Source organism: Alligator mississippiensis, chromosome 11 (genome assembly GCF_030867095.1).
Source record: "Alligator mississippiensis isolate rAllMis1 chromosome 11, rAllMis1, whole genome shotgun sequence".
Lineage (NCBI taxonomy): Eukaryota > Metazoa > Chordata > Crocodylia > Alligatoridae > Alligator > Alligator mississippiensis.
Genome location: NC_081834.1, coordinates 6421507 through 6437191, shown reverse-complemented (window position 1 = coordinate 6437191; position 15685 = coordinate 6421507). Strand labels below are relative to the sequence as shown.

General features: G+C 55.5%; 1 protein-coding gene across 1 annotated transcript; it reads right to left on the bottom strand.

Annotated features, from left to right (window-relative positions):
• Nucleotides 1–413: 413 nt before the first annotated feature.
• Nucleotides 414–5595, bottom strand: KBTBD13 (kelch repeat and BTB domain containing 13). The gene has a single exon (XM_019477770.2). It carries the CDS (start codon nt 2451–2453, stop codon nt 1014–1016), a length of 1440 nt encoding a protein of 479 aa, XP_019333315.1. The 5' UTR covers nt 2454–5595; the 3' UTR covers nt 414–1013.
• Between the last annotated feature and the right edge of the window lie 10090 nt (nt 5596–15685).

Genomic DNA, 15685 nt, shown 5'->3' with positions numbered 1-15685 from the left:
CTTGAAATGGGAAACCGGCCCTTAGCTATATTCCTGAATAGCTGTGTAGGGAATATAACCCTGAATAGCTGTGTAGGGAATATAACCCTAAGCCAGCAATTCTCAGCGGGGGTGTTGTAGCACCCCGGATGCCATGAGATCCTTTCAAGGGTGCCTCGAGGCAATATTAGCACTGGTAGGTGGGCAAGCACAGACACACGAGTCCCAAACGAAACTCGGAGATTTCGCATGCGAATCCCTGGTGCTAAAACTCTCCTGACCTGCTGTGGGCTTGCTGAGCAGTTTGCAACAGAAAAACTGTTCTGTTATTTTTCCATAGTAAAAAACCAAACCTCAAAAAACCCCCATGAAAGTGAAGAGCTGGCATTTTGCTGGAGCCTGAAAACAAGGTCGAGACCCATGGGTTTGTTTTGTCTCTTTAATTTTTGACATAGAAGCTGCACGAGCCTAAAGTCTGCCCCCCGCGCCCGATGCCTGTGCAGTGTGACAGGCACTCTGCTTAGTGTCCTTGAAAGAAGAAACCATCGTTAACACACGCTTAAGATTTTTGTATTGAAAACTCTTTTCCTCGTAATCCAAAGATACACTGACGGCTCCCCCCACCCAAAGCTAGGTCGGTGGTTTGATGCACGTTTCCAGAATTCAGTCAAAACACACGAGAGCTGGTATTACTTTGCATTTCTGAAGTGTCTTTCCTTTGCAGGTCTCCAACGACTCTCCCAGCCCCGCGTCCGGAAGACAGCGCCGGGGGCTTTGCATGGAACAGAGGTCTTGATCCACCGCGACCATGAGCAGAGGGCAACCACCGGCAAGGCAGCTGAATTGCACCCCTCGCCCTGGCTCCGGCTACTTGGAAGGGCAAACGCAGCAGGTGAGAGCAGAGTCCTTGTAGCCTTGCACCTGGGACTCCCCAGAGCAGCAGCTGCTGGAAAGCAAGGCAGAGATGAGGATCCGGAAGGGGATGTCATTTCATTCAGCTCCCTCGTATGCCGGAGTGCCCTGCACGGCGGCGACTAGGTGGCAATACTATGGTCTCTCCTCGGTAGCCTGAGCAGAAAGGTCTGCAGGGAACCAGTCCTCGGGAACCCGGCCTTCTCCTTCTTGAACCGCCAGCTGCCCTCTTCGATGGAGTAGAGGAGGGTGAGCATCCTGTTGACGGTGTACACGGTGTCCCCTCTGATCACGGCCGTGAAGAGCGCTCCCTTGCTGTTGACGAACTGCCCGGGTAAGGCCACCCACTGCCGGGTGCTGAGGTTGAAGCAGTCTATCACGCACCGCAAGAAGTCGTCCGAGGGCCCGTTCCTCATGACGTAGAGGTTGTCTCGGTGGGCCACCATGCAGTGACCGTAGCTCTGAGGCCTCTTCAGGTCCGCGATGGGAAGCCACTCGTCCTTCTGGGTCTCGTACTCGTAGATGATAGTGGTGTCCAGTGGTTTCCACAAGCAAACAAATATCCTCCCCATCGCCTGGGCGCAGGGGGCCCCGGCTGTGGGCTGGGGCAGGTCGGACAGGAGAGTCCAGGTGTTGGAGGACACGTCGTATTTCTCCACGGATTTGAGCGAGACCTTCTCGTACTCTCCTCCGATGGCGTACAGGCAACCTTCGTGGCCCGTCAGCGTGGCGTCATACCGGCGCTGCTTAGGGCTGGGGAACTCGCTCCAGCTGTTCGTGTCGGCGTCGTAGCAAAAGCTGCTGTCTACGACTTGCTTGCTAGCCCCGTAGACGCCCCCCACGATATAGATCTTGTTCTCCAGTGTCGCCATGCCGGCTAGGAACGTGCTGGCCGCCAGCGGTAAGCAGGAGAGCGTCTTCCACGTGTTGTTCTCCTCGTCCAGGTAGCAAATGGTCCTCGAAAGGTCCTCTAGGAACTCAAAGGTGGGCGTATGTGCCCCCACCGCGACAAACGTGCTGGGCACGAGAGAGTCGATGTAGTCCAGCAGGTCGGGGGAAAGACAGTCCAAGTACTGCTCTAGCTCAGAGTAGCTGTCCCGGATATACAGGGCGGCGCTGTGGAAAAGGTCCAGCAAGCCAAAAATGGCGGCAGCTTGGTACAAGATGATGCAGTTGTCGGAGTTGATCGAATTGATCAGGTACTTGGCCAGCGGCTTCACGTGCAGAAAAGCCGCGCATTCGACCGCCTTGAAGTTCTCCTCGCAGCTCAGCATGGGTCTCTCCCCAGCCAGGACTTGGAGCATGATGAAGAACCCCTTGGCACTCAGGTCCTGGAGCTGGATTTCGTCCTGCGTGCTTTCCCTCATGCCAGAGCGGAAGAGGGCGCAGAAGTAGTCGCTGTGCTCCACCAGCAGAGCCTTGTCCACGGCGAAAAACGCCTCTTCCACGTTGATCCGGACTCTCTCCGCCGCAGACGTCGGCCCGCTCTGGTGCTGAGTCATGCTCCGGCTGCCGGAGAGGTGACTCAGCAAGCATGCACTTGGCGGTGCCTCGTAATGCATCCGCACGCCAGGAGTGGTACCCAAGGCGCCTTCCAGCGTGCAGCCAGTGCAATTCCTATCTCTTTCTCGATGGTTTGATAGCTTTCTGTGCCTTCCCAGCCGCTCCGAACCGCTCGCTTGTAATATGAAGACCTCTGGCTAAAGATAGCCGCGGCCCATGTGATCAGAGCTGCCAGCAACGAGAGCAAGCGGATGCCTTTCAGACGGCATCCTTGGAGTGCACTTGCTAACTGATAGCGGCAGCGTTTGTCCTGAGCAAATCCACGGGACTGTGAAGGGGCCGACGGGATGCAGCAGAGGCGTTCATCAGATCAAAGTGTACATTGTACTGGAGAGATCAGAAATGTTCAGGCTGGGGCCTGAAAATAGCTTTGAAAGGGCTCTGGGTGAGGCAGGAAGGTCAAGATTTCTAAAGGTGACCGGTGATCTTTTTTGTCTCAGGGTTTACGTGTCCCACGATCAAGAGCCCGGCTTCGGGAGGAGCTGGGGGCTCGGCACTTTCTCAACTATAGGAACCGCGGAAGACCTCTGAGGTCGAGCGTGCACAAACTGGGATGCCCAGAAACACCAGCCACTTCTGACGAGCTCAGCTGGTATCTGTCCCAGGTTTCCTGGTGGGCTCCTATAGGCAATTTGGGTCTATCAATGCACAGCTGTGGAGATCCCCGAGCCGGCTCTGAAGGTGCCAGAAGCAAACTGGCTGCATTGCAAGGCACGTGGCCTCAGCCCTGCTGCGAGGAGGGCTGCATTAGCCGGGGAAGAGTGCAGCGCTGATGCAGTGGTACTGCTGCCGGTACCCAGCTAACTCTGCTCTTGGTTATGCTGCTCTTGGCCATCCTGTCCTGATTCCAGAATTTAACCCAAGTAACATTTGGATGCTTATCTTGCTGGGATCCTATGACCCCAGCTGACTTCCTGCCGCTGGGGCAGGGGGCTGGACTCGATGATCCTCTGAGGGCTCCATTTTGCAGATGTTGGATGTTGCCTAGAGTGAGCCAGGTCCGAGATGGAAATGGCCATAGCTCCTGATTCCCCACCTTCATGGCAAGACCATCTCTTTCTCGGAGAGGTACGGAGGTTTCCAGTCTGTGACCCTCCCAGCAGTGGCCGACAGGCCTTGAAGAGCTAGCTAGTCTCATGGCACTGGCTCTTCCTCCTTACTTCCAGATGTTCAGATCCCTCAAAAGAGGCTAGAATCCATGTAGTGCTTTCCTAACATTATTGCTTTTCTAGGTCAGCGGTTGCTGTCACTGCCACTGGGAGGTGACGGGCATGTGAGCTGGCCCAGAGAAGATCGTGCAAGTGCCGAGGGAGGAGGTGGCATCTGTAAGGAAACCTCTCTATCCAGAGGTGGGTGTCGTGACACGAGATGTGCTCTGCTCCGGCCGTTTTGCTGCTGGGCACTTTCAGGTTCAAGAACAAGTTGTCCGTGGGTAGAGTTGGAGCCCGAGGCAGAGGACCACAATCTCCTGCTGGCTTCTGTTCACTGTCTTTCAATCCCCCGCTGTGGCTTTTTGCATGGCTGGACGGAGCCTGGATTCCTCTGTTTGTTTGCTTTCTCATAAAAGTTTTACAAGTGCGATTAGAGAACATGCTTCAGCAAATCTCCGAGGCTTCCAGCCCGGGTTGTTGCAATGGATGTTCGCCTGCACCACGAACCACACGTGCTGCAGGGTGGGGAGTAAGCGGCACACTGGCAGGTCTGGGGTACGCAGCTGGCATCTCTAGAACAGCCCGAGGTGCGGTTTGGGGGCAGTCAGATGACAGGTCAGACGGGAAGTTTTCGCGCTGCGATGACAGTGCCAAACGCTGATTTCTGCCATTGCAGGAGCTTGGATTAGAGCAGGGCTGAGCCCCCCCATGCAGCATCTGCCTGCTTCCACGTGGAGTCTTCCCGGGCGTCCTTCCTGGTCCGGGTCAGGGTGCAAATTAAGGGATGAGCCCCTCCATAAGAGATGAGAGCCCTCCTGTAGGATTTGAAAAGCATAACCTGGTGGCGGTGGTGGTGGGGGGGTCTCTGATCAGATTGCTCCTTCACTTAGGTGGACTTGTCAATCAATAAACCAGTTTAACTTTTTTTGCAGACCCCCGCAAGAATCAGCGCAATTTGAGCCCTGGTCCAAGCACCACGAGGGAGGTGGAGCATTTCCTAGCCTGAGCGGGGCACCGGGCTCCTTGCCCTGCCATGGTGGAGGTGGGCTTGCTGCCCAAGTTTAGGAGGTTACCATTCAGAGGGGGGAATTTAAATGGAAATGTCTGTCCCTCCTCAGTGATGTGTTTATCCAGTTGATACCTTCCCGCTGATCGCGGTCTAGCCCGGCGGCAGCTGCCCCTAAGCCCGGGCTGCCGGTTCAGTGACAGGCAGAGCGGAGAGGCTGGCAGGGCTTGTGTCCTGGTCCAGGCCTGGGGACTGGCTGCTCCTGGTCAGAGGAGTGAGGGCAGCATCACTCTGCAGCGGCGTCCAGCCGTGAGGGATACCCGTGCAGCTCCTCGGGATGGGCTGCTAGCTGGAGCACCGGGGCGCCGTTGGCTTCCTCTCGTCTCCATCTGGCAACGGAGAGGGTTGCTCCACGCTCGCACTTGAGAGGGTTTGGAGGAGAGCTGCTGGGGAGTGTGCGCCAGCCCACAGGCAGGGACACTTCCAGGCTGGGCGCAGGCTAAAGGCGGGGAGCTTCGCCTGGAGGTACCCACGCGGGCACCACCTTGGCTGGCAGCCGCTGCTCTACAGCTTTCCTGCTGGCTAGTCTGACGAGCCGTGGCAGGCTTCAGTGAGCTGCTCTTCTGCCTTCTGCGTGCAGAGACCCATGGGAGCAGGGACAGACCCGACCCGCTTCCCCCAGGCCTGCAGCTCACCCTCTCCCCCGTCTAGCTAGTGCCAACCTGCAGGGACGGGGATGGGTTAGAGGCTGAGTCTGCAGCATACACCGAAAGCAAAGGTTTGTTTTTTAAAAAATAGGTTGAAACAGTCTGAGAGCAGGCATGATGAGCTTGGGAGCCTCCGCCTGTGCAGGGTGTGGGGTAGAGAGAGAGACAGAAATAGTATCTGGGGAAAGAGCAGCTTGGTATGGCAATGGGCGGGAAGGAGCATTACCTCTGGCACAGGGCACACAGGAGGTTGTTCCTGCACGGAGCTCTTCACAAGTACCCCGACCTCTTAGCTTTGGCTGGGACTTCGGGGTCTTTCTCCTGCCCCCCTCTTACCCTTCACTCCAGCCGTGCATGCACACACACATGTACAAGCACACGCACACATGTGCACTTTTCCTTTCCCCTTTTTATTTTCTTTCCTTTTGGCCTTTCTCCTAAGCAACAGCCTCTGGCTCTCAGCACCTGGATTTGCAGCTGGCGTTGCTCCCCCGGAGAGGGCTGTGTCCAGCCGCAAAGGGATCAGGTTCTCCTGGCTCCCAGCCACGGTCCGTCTGCCTCCTGAATTCCCCGAGCTGCAGAGCCGGTCAGTTGGTGCTGCCATGTGGGACGTTTCATGTCGTTTATTTAAGGAGCTAATTAGCAGCCACATAAATCACTGGTGTGTTTAGCTTTACGTTTCAGCTGGCGCTCAATGCACGCCGTCCCAGGAGTAGCCATAGCAGAAGGTAGGGCAACACAGAGCTTACATCAGGGGCGGGCAATTATTTTGGGTGGAGGGCCTCTTACCGAGTTTTGGCAAGCCATCGAGGGCCGCATGACAGGCAGCTGGGGCAGATAAATATTAATTCTCTAAATTTTTTAGGGGCCCGGTGGGCCGGATAGCATGGCCTGGTGGGCCACATCTGGCCCACGGGCCACATTATGCCCACCCCTGGCTTAGGTGCTGCGGGGTTCTGGTTTATGCAAGGGGTGTGGAGCATCTCTGGAGTGGCTGAGCACTGGGGTATTGTGGCTGGGGCTGGCGGGTAGGCAGCTGGCGCCTGGGGGTTTATTCTCAGCCCATCACAGAGAGATATGCAGGGGACAGACTTTCCTCCGCAGAAGGATTTCAAGACCTTGCTGACTGGGTTCATTTCAAACTAGCCCAGATGTGGAAGACTTTTGAAATTCTCTGTGAAAGAAAATGAAAAAAAACCCAAAACTCTTCCAAATTTGGGGGGGAGGGAGCTGGATTGAAACATTTTGCTTCTGTTTCAGCCTATTTTTTTTTTTAAAGAAACTTTTGCTTTCGGTGCATCCTGCAAACCAGAAACCAGCTGGACGAAAATCTGCGGCTAAACCCCGCAGCAAAAGGTGAAGGGGTGACGACGGTCATGGCAGCTCCGTTCCCGTGTCCCTACGTCCCGGGACCTCGTGCCGGTTCCCAGGGGACCGCGTGCTCCGAGGGACGGCAGGTCCGCTGACACCTCTCAATGCGCTCGCCTCTCCCAGCAGCTTTTCCAACTCCACCCGCTGCTGCCCGGATCCCGAAGGAGAGCAGCGAGAGAGGAGGAGTGACAGGAGGGCGCCCTGCAAAAACGAGACGTGGAGACTGCTAATGCCCAGAGGAGCAATTGCAACCTGCCCCCTTGCTCCTAGGCATGCAAGCACCCCGCTGTGCGGTGCGAACGCAGGACCCAGATGTGACATTTGGCAGTTGTTGCGGCTGCTTCTTGGACCCCAACTCTGGGGGGGTTAAGGGGGCGGCTTGCCCGAGGCTGGTGGGATACGTACATCGCCACCGACATTTCCTTCTGGTTCCTTCATCCTGACCCTACAATTTGCCCTCTCTGGTCCCGTGACTTGGCTGATGTCGAGGCTCCCTGGCCCCTCCCACATCAGAGGAGGCGGGGTTTCTGCCGTTGCTTGGCTCCACCCACTGAGACCTACCATCTGATAGGCCAGAACTTCCAACAGCGTTCCATCTTGGAAAGGAAACGGGCCGGCTGGGGCACGAGCAGGCGTGATCCCTGCACCCTCCTCCAGTGTGTCCTCGCAGGAACTCCCTCTCCCTAGGGTGGGACGCGATCCAGGAGAACGCGACTGTCCCCGTGGTGGACGGGGGCCAGCAGATCTCACACCACTCGCGGCAGATGTTCCCTTCCCTCAAATCAGGCAAGAGGCACAAATAGGATGTTCATTTTTCCGGCCCCAAAAACGTGAGGGAGAGAAGAGGCTCGTGGCCCTCTGTGCATGCAGGCTGCAGCAAGCCAAACTGGACAGGTCTCGGGTGGCCGTGGCTGCTGCCAGACAGTTTTGTACATCTGGTGGGTGCCTCTTAGCCACGTGTTTTGAGCATCTTGACACCCAGCGGTTCCTGGCCAGCAGAGACTTGGCACATAGAAAATAACACCCTTCTCATCTGTCCTCCAGACATGTCTCTGCTTTGCAAAGGTCCCCATGGAGCAGGGAGCAAAAGGATGCAGCAGACGGGTTAACACCTGCACAAGGAGGCAGCTGCCAACGGCTCCCATCATTGCTATAAGGGGAAAACAAATCCCAGCTTGAACGAGTCCCGTGTTCCCCAGCCCTTCTACCCTGGCCTGAATAGCGAACAAGCCCAGCATCCTTCGTTGTGCTGCGCTACTCCTGAATTTGAGCCTAGCATTGCGATGGATGCATGCATTTCTCCTGGAGAAATGTTGGAGATGATCCTGGGCCAGGTTTTCAAAGGAGGGCTCTAGCCTCAGCTCTTCTATGGTTGCTTTTTGTCTCCTTGCACCTGCTTTTTGCTGCTGCATTGGTGCAAAACAGAAAAACCAGTGGGCAGAGAGAGACCTCAGGCAGTACAGCAGGCCGGAGTCTCCCCAGCTGCTGCAGAACTGGCATTGCAGCTTGGTGCCAGGCCCCTGCATGGCCCCATCAGTCTGGCACATTGGGGTGGGCCTGGGTCTGTGCCAGAGATGCAGGGGAGGCGCGTGGGGTGCCCTCCAGTGCCTGCCAGTGATGTGCCAAGGAGAAGACGCTTTACCACAAAGTCAAGGGCTGCTCTAGCTTATGCTGGAGTCTAAGCAGGCCACCAACTAGCCCCAGCATCCCGAATACATGGGGGAAGCGCATGTGAACGGGCAGCTAGAATGACTTCCCTCCCCACGGGGCCAGGGTGAGGCTGCCAGATCCCTGACCAGCAGATTTGGGAGTCCTGAGGCCAGTCCATGCATCTGGATTCTCAGCTCCACTCTCCATTAAGTACCCAGGTCTGAAGCTGCCGCTGTGTCCTTGCGGCTAGGGGACGGTGCTGGGGCAGGCCTGTTGACCCCGAAGGGTGACATCAAGGAGAGAGGAAAGTGCTTTTTTGAACATTCCCTGGAAAATCAGACCCGGGGCACGGTGACAAGCAGCGGTTAGCAGTTAAGAGCAGCTGGATTGATTGTCTCATGGCAGCAAGTCCCAGAATACGAGCATGGAGGCGAGCAAAGTTGTCGGCTGCAATTGCACTGAAGACCGGAGTGAAGCGGAGGCAGAGGAGGTTGGTAAGTCAGCAGGCTGCCCTGCGGGCTGCAGTCTGCGAGAGGCTTAGCAGAGATGAATCCCAGATGACTTCTGGAGTATCTGGCATCATTGGCACCTCTCTGCAGTAGCACAAAGGGAGCTTTGTTATAAAAAAAAAACAACTTTTTTCCAACGATTTAGTTGGTCTAATAAAAGAGATCACATGGACCTGAAGAATTTGCCTGCCTTATGCAAAGGGGCTCACTCAAGGACACCTTCCTGGGCAGTTCTGGAGCAAATACAACTAAAGCCCTTCCCTTTGAAACAGCTGTTCAAGGCTAGGCACAGCTGGGATTTCCCTCCTTACTCAGCCTCACAGCTACAACCCCAGCAGCAGAGCCAGCTCACTGCTTAGTGGTGACAAGCATTGCTCTGAATTGGCTTCAGCTGAGGAAGAGGAAGGAAGGTCTGTCTCAGCTGGAGAGCTCTGGGCCCAAGGGAGATGCAACTGTTTAATCCAGCGATTCTCAGCTGGGGGTCTGGGATACCCTGGGGTGGTGCCAGATCTTTTGAAGGATGCCATGACGTGAGAGGGAATGTGAGCAGCTTCTTCTCACAATCCCGCTGTCCTTGGAGGACGTGGGGGGTAGACTCCCCATGGACTAAGACGTCTGTCTCCTTCTTCAAAGCTCTGTGCTGCTGCAGAATCCAGTGCATGCAAGATCTACCATGTACAGCTGGTTTAAACCAAAATGGTCACCATGGACCTGTTTTCAGCCCAGGCTCTGATACTCTCATGCCCGGTTTGTTCTGCTGCATTCTTTGCAGGACGCACAATGGCAGGCAAATCTGTTTTGCTTGGGGGAGAGGGGCGGAAATGCTATCTGGATGAAGCACTGGGCTAGGGGCGCCCAACTTGGTCCTCACAAAGCTTTGGTGCAGGAATTGGGATATCTGAATCCAGGGTCTCCAGTCCAAAAATCTGGGTCTTAAGGCCTCTGCTAGACATCCTGGAAGGACTCAGGGTCAAAGGGATCGGCTTTCCTGGTTCACACTCGGTAGCTACCAAAAGGGCTCAGGACAATGGAAAACTCCTGTAGGAGTTTGACATCATTGGGTCAGGCAGGACTCGCCCAGGATCTGCTCTTCCCACGGGACTTCCCTAACGCTGAGACAAAATCTTGCAAGAACAACTCCCAGGTTTACAGGGCAGCTGTGCTCAAACCCTACCCCTGCTCCGGGCCAGCACAAAGGCAGTCTCCTCTGAGCCATCTGCAAGTGGCTTTTTCTGTCTCTCCACCTCCTCAATTCTCCCTTTCCTTTCCAGTGCCAAGAGGATAACACATCCTCCCTGCCCCAGCCTTTACGTCACTTTGGGGGAGATGGGGTTTTGCAGGAGAGAGACCCTACTAAATAAGAGTGGGCGTTTAAATGAATACATTCAGCACACTTACAGCTGGTCCCCTGCCCTTGGCCAGGCCTTCTGATGTGTCAGGATCTACCATCCACGGGCTGTCGAGTTTTCCTCCTCCAGTAGCCGTTTCGAAGGAGGTCTGTGGGTGCAGCGGGGTGCTGCGAGGCTGCTAACGTATTCCTGGACCCTCTGTCGTCAAGCCCGTTGGCTGCCCTGTAGCATGCTGCTTGTGTATAGGTAACAAATACCCGCTGCAGACACACAAGCCAACTAGTCTCTACCTAAGAAAATACTAACTGTTGTGTCCCTTCTTGTCCTCAGTCTGCTTCCTGTCCTGGTCGTTACCTCCGCGATGGAGCTCCAGCAGTCGTGACTCACTGCACGTCTCACCCTGGTCCCAGGATCGGGATCTGGTGCGCTTGCCGAAACCAAATGCCCATGAAAGAGCACGGGGGAGAGCTCAAGCAGAAGCAAAAGGCCCTTCCTGCTGAAAGATAAAGCACAACACAAGGTGCCGGGTGGAAGAATAACACGGCCAAACCCATCAGCTTCTTTCTTAGCAGTTCAGATCCCCCTTTGGCTTGGCCACAGCAGAGAATCACAGCCTATGCATTTACTCAAGATCTCCAGTTTGAAGGGTGAAGGAGAAGCTGCTGTCCTACCACCGCTGACATCCACCCCGCATCCAGGACCTCTCCCAGTAACCGCTGAATAAGGAGCGGCTGCGTTCCCCAGGGCGCCAGGTGGTTTTGTCCCTTGAGGAGTGTGAGATGGCAGGTGTGGTGCCGAGCCGCCTCGCTCACCCAGCACAGTGAGGAAGGAGATCTGGCACTAGAGCAAAACAGATGCCGTGGAAAGAACAAGGGAAGAAGTGCGAATTCTCCTCCGCCCACATAGTCCATCCTTTCCCAGTCAGAGCTGCCACGATCCCTCTCCTTGTACTGCGCACTCTTCACCACGTAGGCGTGGGAGCTGCAGCTCCCTCCCTCGCTGTGTTATACCTGAGGCTGGGACCATAGTTTGCAAGTGGAACCAAAAAGGATGATCTTTGCCATGTGTCTCCTCTGGGACAGCATTCAATAGATGCCCCAGTTGGGATCAGGTCATCTCTTGGTTTCAGGCACAAGTTAGTCTATAAGGTGCCGCACTGTCCTGGTTTCAACAGATGTTGATTTATACTGGTCGACAACTTGGTCCATCAACCTGCTTTTCAGGAATAAGATGCTTTATAGGTTTCCTTTGAATATTTTGCAGCCAGGGTTTAGTTTTGCTGTGTGATATGGCCTGAGTGATCCCCTTGGCTGGATATTTGTACAGGGAAATTGCAGTCTTTGTTTTGAATAATTAATTCATATGTCACCGGAGCTGGGAGCCAGAGATAGGAGAGGCATCCCAACTATGTGGATATTGCTACAGAGTTTGAGTGTAAGGTCCTCTTAAATGTTGGGTCCAATCTGGATTTCAGGGGACTGAGTGGGAACCCAGGCCTTCATGCAATGACAGCCTGATGGGTTCATCGAATTATAGAAAATGAGGGCTGGAAGGGACCTCAGGAGGTCACATCTAGTCCAACCCCTGCTCAAAGCAGGACCAGCCCCAACTATATCATCCCAGCCAAGGCTTTGTCTACCTACGTCTTAAAAACCTCCAAGGATGGAGAGTCCACAACCTCTCTGGGTAACCTGTTCCAGTGCTTCACCACCGTCTTAGTGAGACGGTACTTCCTAATATCCAACCTCAACTTCCCTTGCTGCAACTTGAGCCCATTGCTCCTTGTCCTGTCATCTTCCCCCAATGAGAACCGTCCAGCTCCATCCTCTTTGCAACCCCCTGCAGGGAGCTGAAGGTTGCTATTCAATCCCCCTTGTCTTCTCTTCTCCAGACTGAATAAGCCCAGTTCCCCCAGCCTTTCCTGATAAGTCCTGTCCTCCAGCCCCCCAACCATTTTTGTTGCCCTCCACTGGACTCTCTCCAATTTGTCCACATCCTTTCTGTAGTGGGGGGCCCAACACTGGGCACAGGACTCCAGATGTGGCCTCCCCAGTGCTGAATAAAGGGGAAGAATCACTTCCCTTAATCTTCGGGCAATGCTCCTACCGATGCAGCCCAGGATGCTGTTCGCCTTCTCCGCAGCAAGGACACACTGCTGGCTCATATCCAGCTTCTTGTCCCCTGTCCCCCCCAGGTCCTTTTCTGCAGAGCTGCTGCCCAGCCCGTCACCCCCAGCCTGCACCGGTGCATGGGATTGCTCCGTCCTAAGGGCAGGACTTTGCACTTGTCCTTGTTGAACCTCATGAGATTCCTTTTGCTTCAGCCCTCCAATTTGTCTCAGTCTCTCTGAATCCCAGCCCTACCCTTCAGCATATCTGCTACTCCCCACAGCTTGGTGCCATCTGCAAACTTGCTGGGGGTGCACGCCATCCCCTCTTCCAGGTCCCATGTCTCTGAGTGCCTCATCCTTCCCAAGCATTCTTAATAACATTACGTGGCCTCTACCAAGCACATCACGTGGTCAGCGTGCTTCGTAATTGCTATATGATTGTTGGTAGGGAAGTGTTTCCCTGGTAAAACCCTGGGCCTATTTTATAGGTGGGCAAACTAAGGCAGAAAGGTGAGCTCACCTACTCTAATGGCAGGACACTGGACTAGCACTTAGGGGTCTGGATTTTCTCCCCAGCCCTGCTGCTTTCTTTTGTGTGCTTTGGGCAGCATGTTGCTGCCCTCGGCTTCTTTTCCTCCTCTGTATCTGCTTTGTCTAAGTGGGAAACTTTGCATAGCAGGGTCCTGATACTTGCTGGGGTTGATTGGCACTGCCCTAATATAAGCAATTCACAACAGGTTAAGCAGCAGTGGGATCTTCTGGCTCCCAGCCCTGTACACATCATCGTTTCTAGGCCGTGCGGTGTCCTGAATGCCACGGGGAGGGAGCAGTTTGGAGAGGAGCTTTCTTCTCTTCTCTGCTGGGTCCAGGCAGCGTGAATTTGGTGTGGAGAATGGATCTTTTTCCCGCAGTGTGATCCCGGACAACACCGCTCTCCCTGCGCATTGTGCAAGACTTGCTCTTTGGCAAAAGATCTGTACCACGACATGCGCCGCAAAGGGCTGCTTCTGCAAACCCTGCCTGCCACGTCTGATATCAGCGCCGCAGAATCAAATGCGTTCTCGGGGGCCCGCGTCCCTCCGGGAAACGCCGAGCGAGTTGCAGCTGCAAGCAGCACAGTAAACCGATGCAGCCATCACACCTTAGGCCTGAATCGCAGGATGTTTTATGGCAGCCTTTGAAAGTAGATCGTGTAAACATTTACATTGCTTTGCCTAATAAAGCTGCTTTCCCACTCTGTGTGCTGGAAAGATTAACCCTGCGCTCCAATCCGTCAGTGTCTCAGGCACGTCCTCTTTGCATTTGTTACCATGATTTATCCTTCCAAATACCCGCCTGAGGCTGAGGCTTGCAAAAACACTTAGCTCTGACCTCCACTTCCTTGCAAATACATAGGGATGGCATTTCCGAAAGAGAAGAGCTGCTAATGTCATTCCCCCGGTGCACCTGGAGCGGAGTTAGCTTGGAGGAGATTGGAGCCAGCTGTGCTGGAAAGCCTGCGGGGACAGAGGGGTGTTAGGACCCGTGTCCTGCTCTCCCCAGCCGAGGAACAAGCCCAGTCTGGATTCATGTGCCTACAGCTGGGCCCAGACTCTGGCGAAGGCAGGGTTGGGGGGAAGCGGTGCGCACACTCTCATGCCCCGTGCGGTTGCGGGCTGGGGTAGATGCAGCTCTTGTGAGCTCCCTACACTTTTGGGGCCCTGTGCCACGTTCAGTCCCTTTGTGCTGGGCTGCTACAAAACAGCCACAAACCAGGAGAGCCCAGGGGCTGGGCGTTTGGGGTCCCCAGAGCTGGTTCCTTCACTCCACCCCTAGCCCCAGTGCAAGGGGCAAGGCTGGCAGGAAGAGAGCAGAGACAGAGGTTGGCAAACTCCCCAGCTAGCATTGCCTACAGCAGCCCTGAGGCAGCCCAGAGTGCGCAAGCCTCATTGCCCAGAAGCAGACAGACACAGGGGCGGTGGGGCTCAGCGTGCTGTGCTTCTTGCAGCGAATGGCTAAGTCTCTTGGTGCCTCAATGCTCCCATCTCTAGGGTGGGTACAGCACCACCCTCCCCGGGATGCCAGGAATGGCTTTGAGACCCTTAGCGGAGGGCCTGTCTCAAAGCACAGTGTGCGACTATCACTCCTGCATGGGCGTTGTGTGCTCAGACCACCTGCCGGAGCTGCTGGACTGCACCAGGAGTCGGTGTCGAGGGCATGGGGCTGGTGTTTGAGCTTTGCCCCTTTTACCTCCCAGCTGTTTTTTCAACCCTCTGCAAATCAGCAATGTGCCCCAGGGCACGTGCATTGCAGCCGGTTGTTGCTGTGGCTGCAGCAATGGCCGGGACCACGTGTCCAGCCTCAGAGCCGTCCTTGGCCTGCGTTGTGCTCCTTCTAAGTCGTGCTGGGCTTCTGGCCCCCACCCAGCAGCACTTGCCTCGAGGAGCCGTCCCAAGAGGCCAGATCCTGAACTGCTTGGCGCTGCCCGTGTTGGCAGGGGCTCCTGATAGACATGGGTTGGGGCACGCTGGACGGGGCTATGTCTGGAAGAGCTGCAGGATCAGGCCCAGAGGGTATTAGCGAGCCTGGGATGTGCTTTGCAGCTGGTGCTGTTGCTATACTGTCCCAGCTGATGGCAGCAGTATATTATGGGATGGAGACGGGGGGTGCTGATAAGGCTTTCACAAGAACTTCCCGAAAAACAAGGCATTTTGCACGGGAGTTGCAGTAAGAACCCGTTAGCATATTTCTCCAAGTAGCTGTCAGATGGGAAAATGACCAACCGCAGCTCTTCATTCCCAGGATGGCAAAGGAGCACGCTCGATGCCTCCAGCCGATAGTGTCACCAGAGCTGTTTTCGAAGGAACAGGCAAGATTTGCAGGGACCTTTGTGATCAGATGCTATTTTGGGAAGGTTTAAAAATACCGTCCTTGCTGGACTGGAGCACAACAATAACAACCCTGCAGTATTTCACGTTTCGGCAGCGGCGTTCATCCTGGCAGACCAGGCCTGCATCCTGCGTGCTGAGACCCACCCGCACGCAGACGAGCTGGAGAGAGGGTCCCCCGGCCCACGCGGTCTGCACGGTCCCGAGCGCGCGGGGCCGTGCCGACGCCGCTCTGCGTCACTAGAGCGACGGTGACTCCCACGAGGTGCTGGTTGACGCTGGCGCTGGGTAAGCTTTCCTGCTCTGCTCCCTGCCGTCTAACTCTCTGGGAAGCCAGCGCCGCTGGATGCTTCGAAGCCCCCAGGCGCCGGGCTGCTTTGAGATGCTCCAGCTTAATTCTGACAGTAGCATCTCGTTGCTACAGCAACAGGTACTCTCCACATCCCCGTCTGCTTTGAAGTGAAGCAGCGTGGCTTAGTGGCTAGAGCACGGAGGCTGGGTGCAGCTCCCC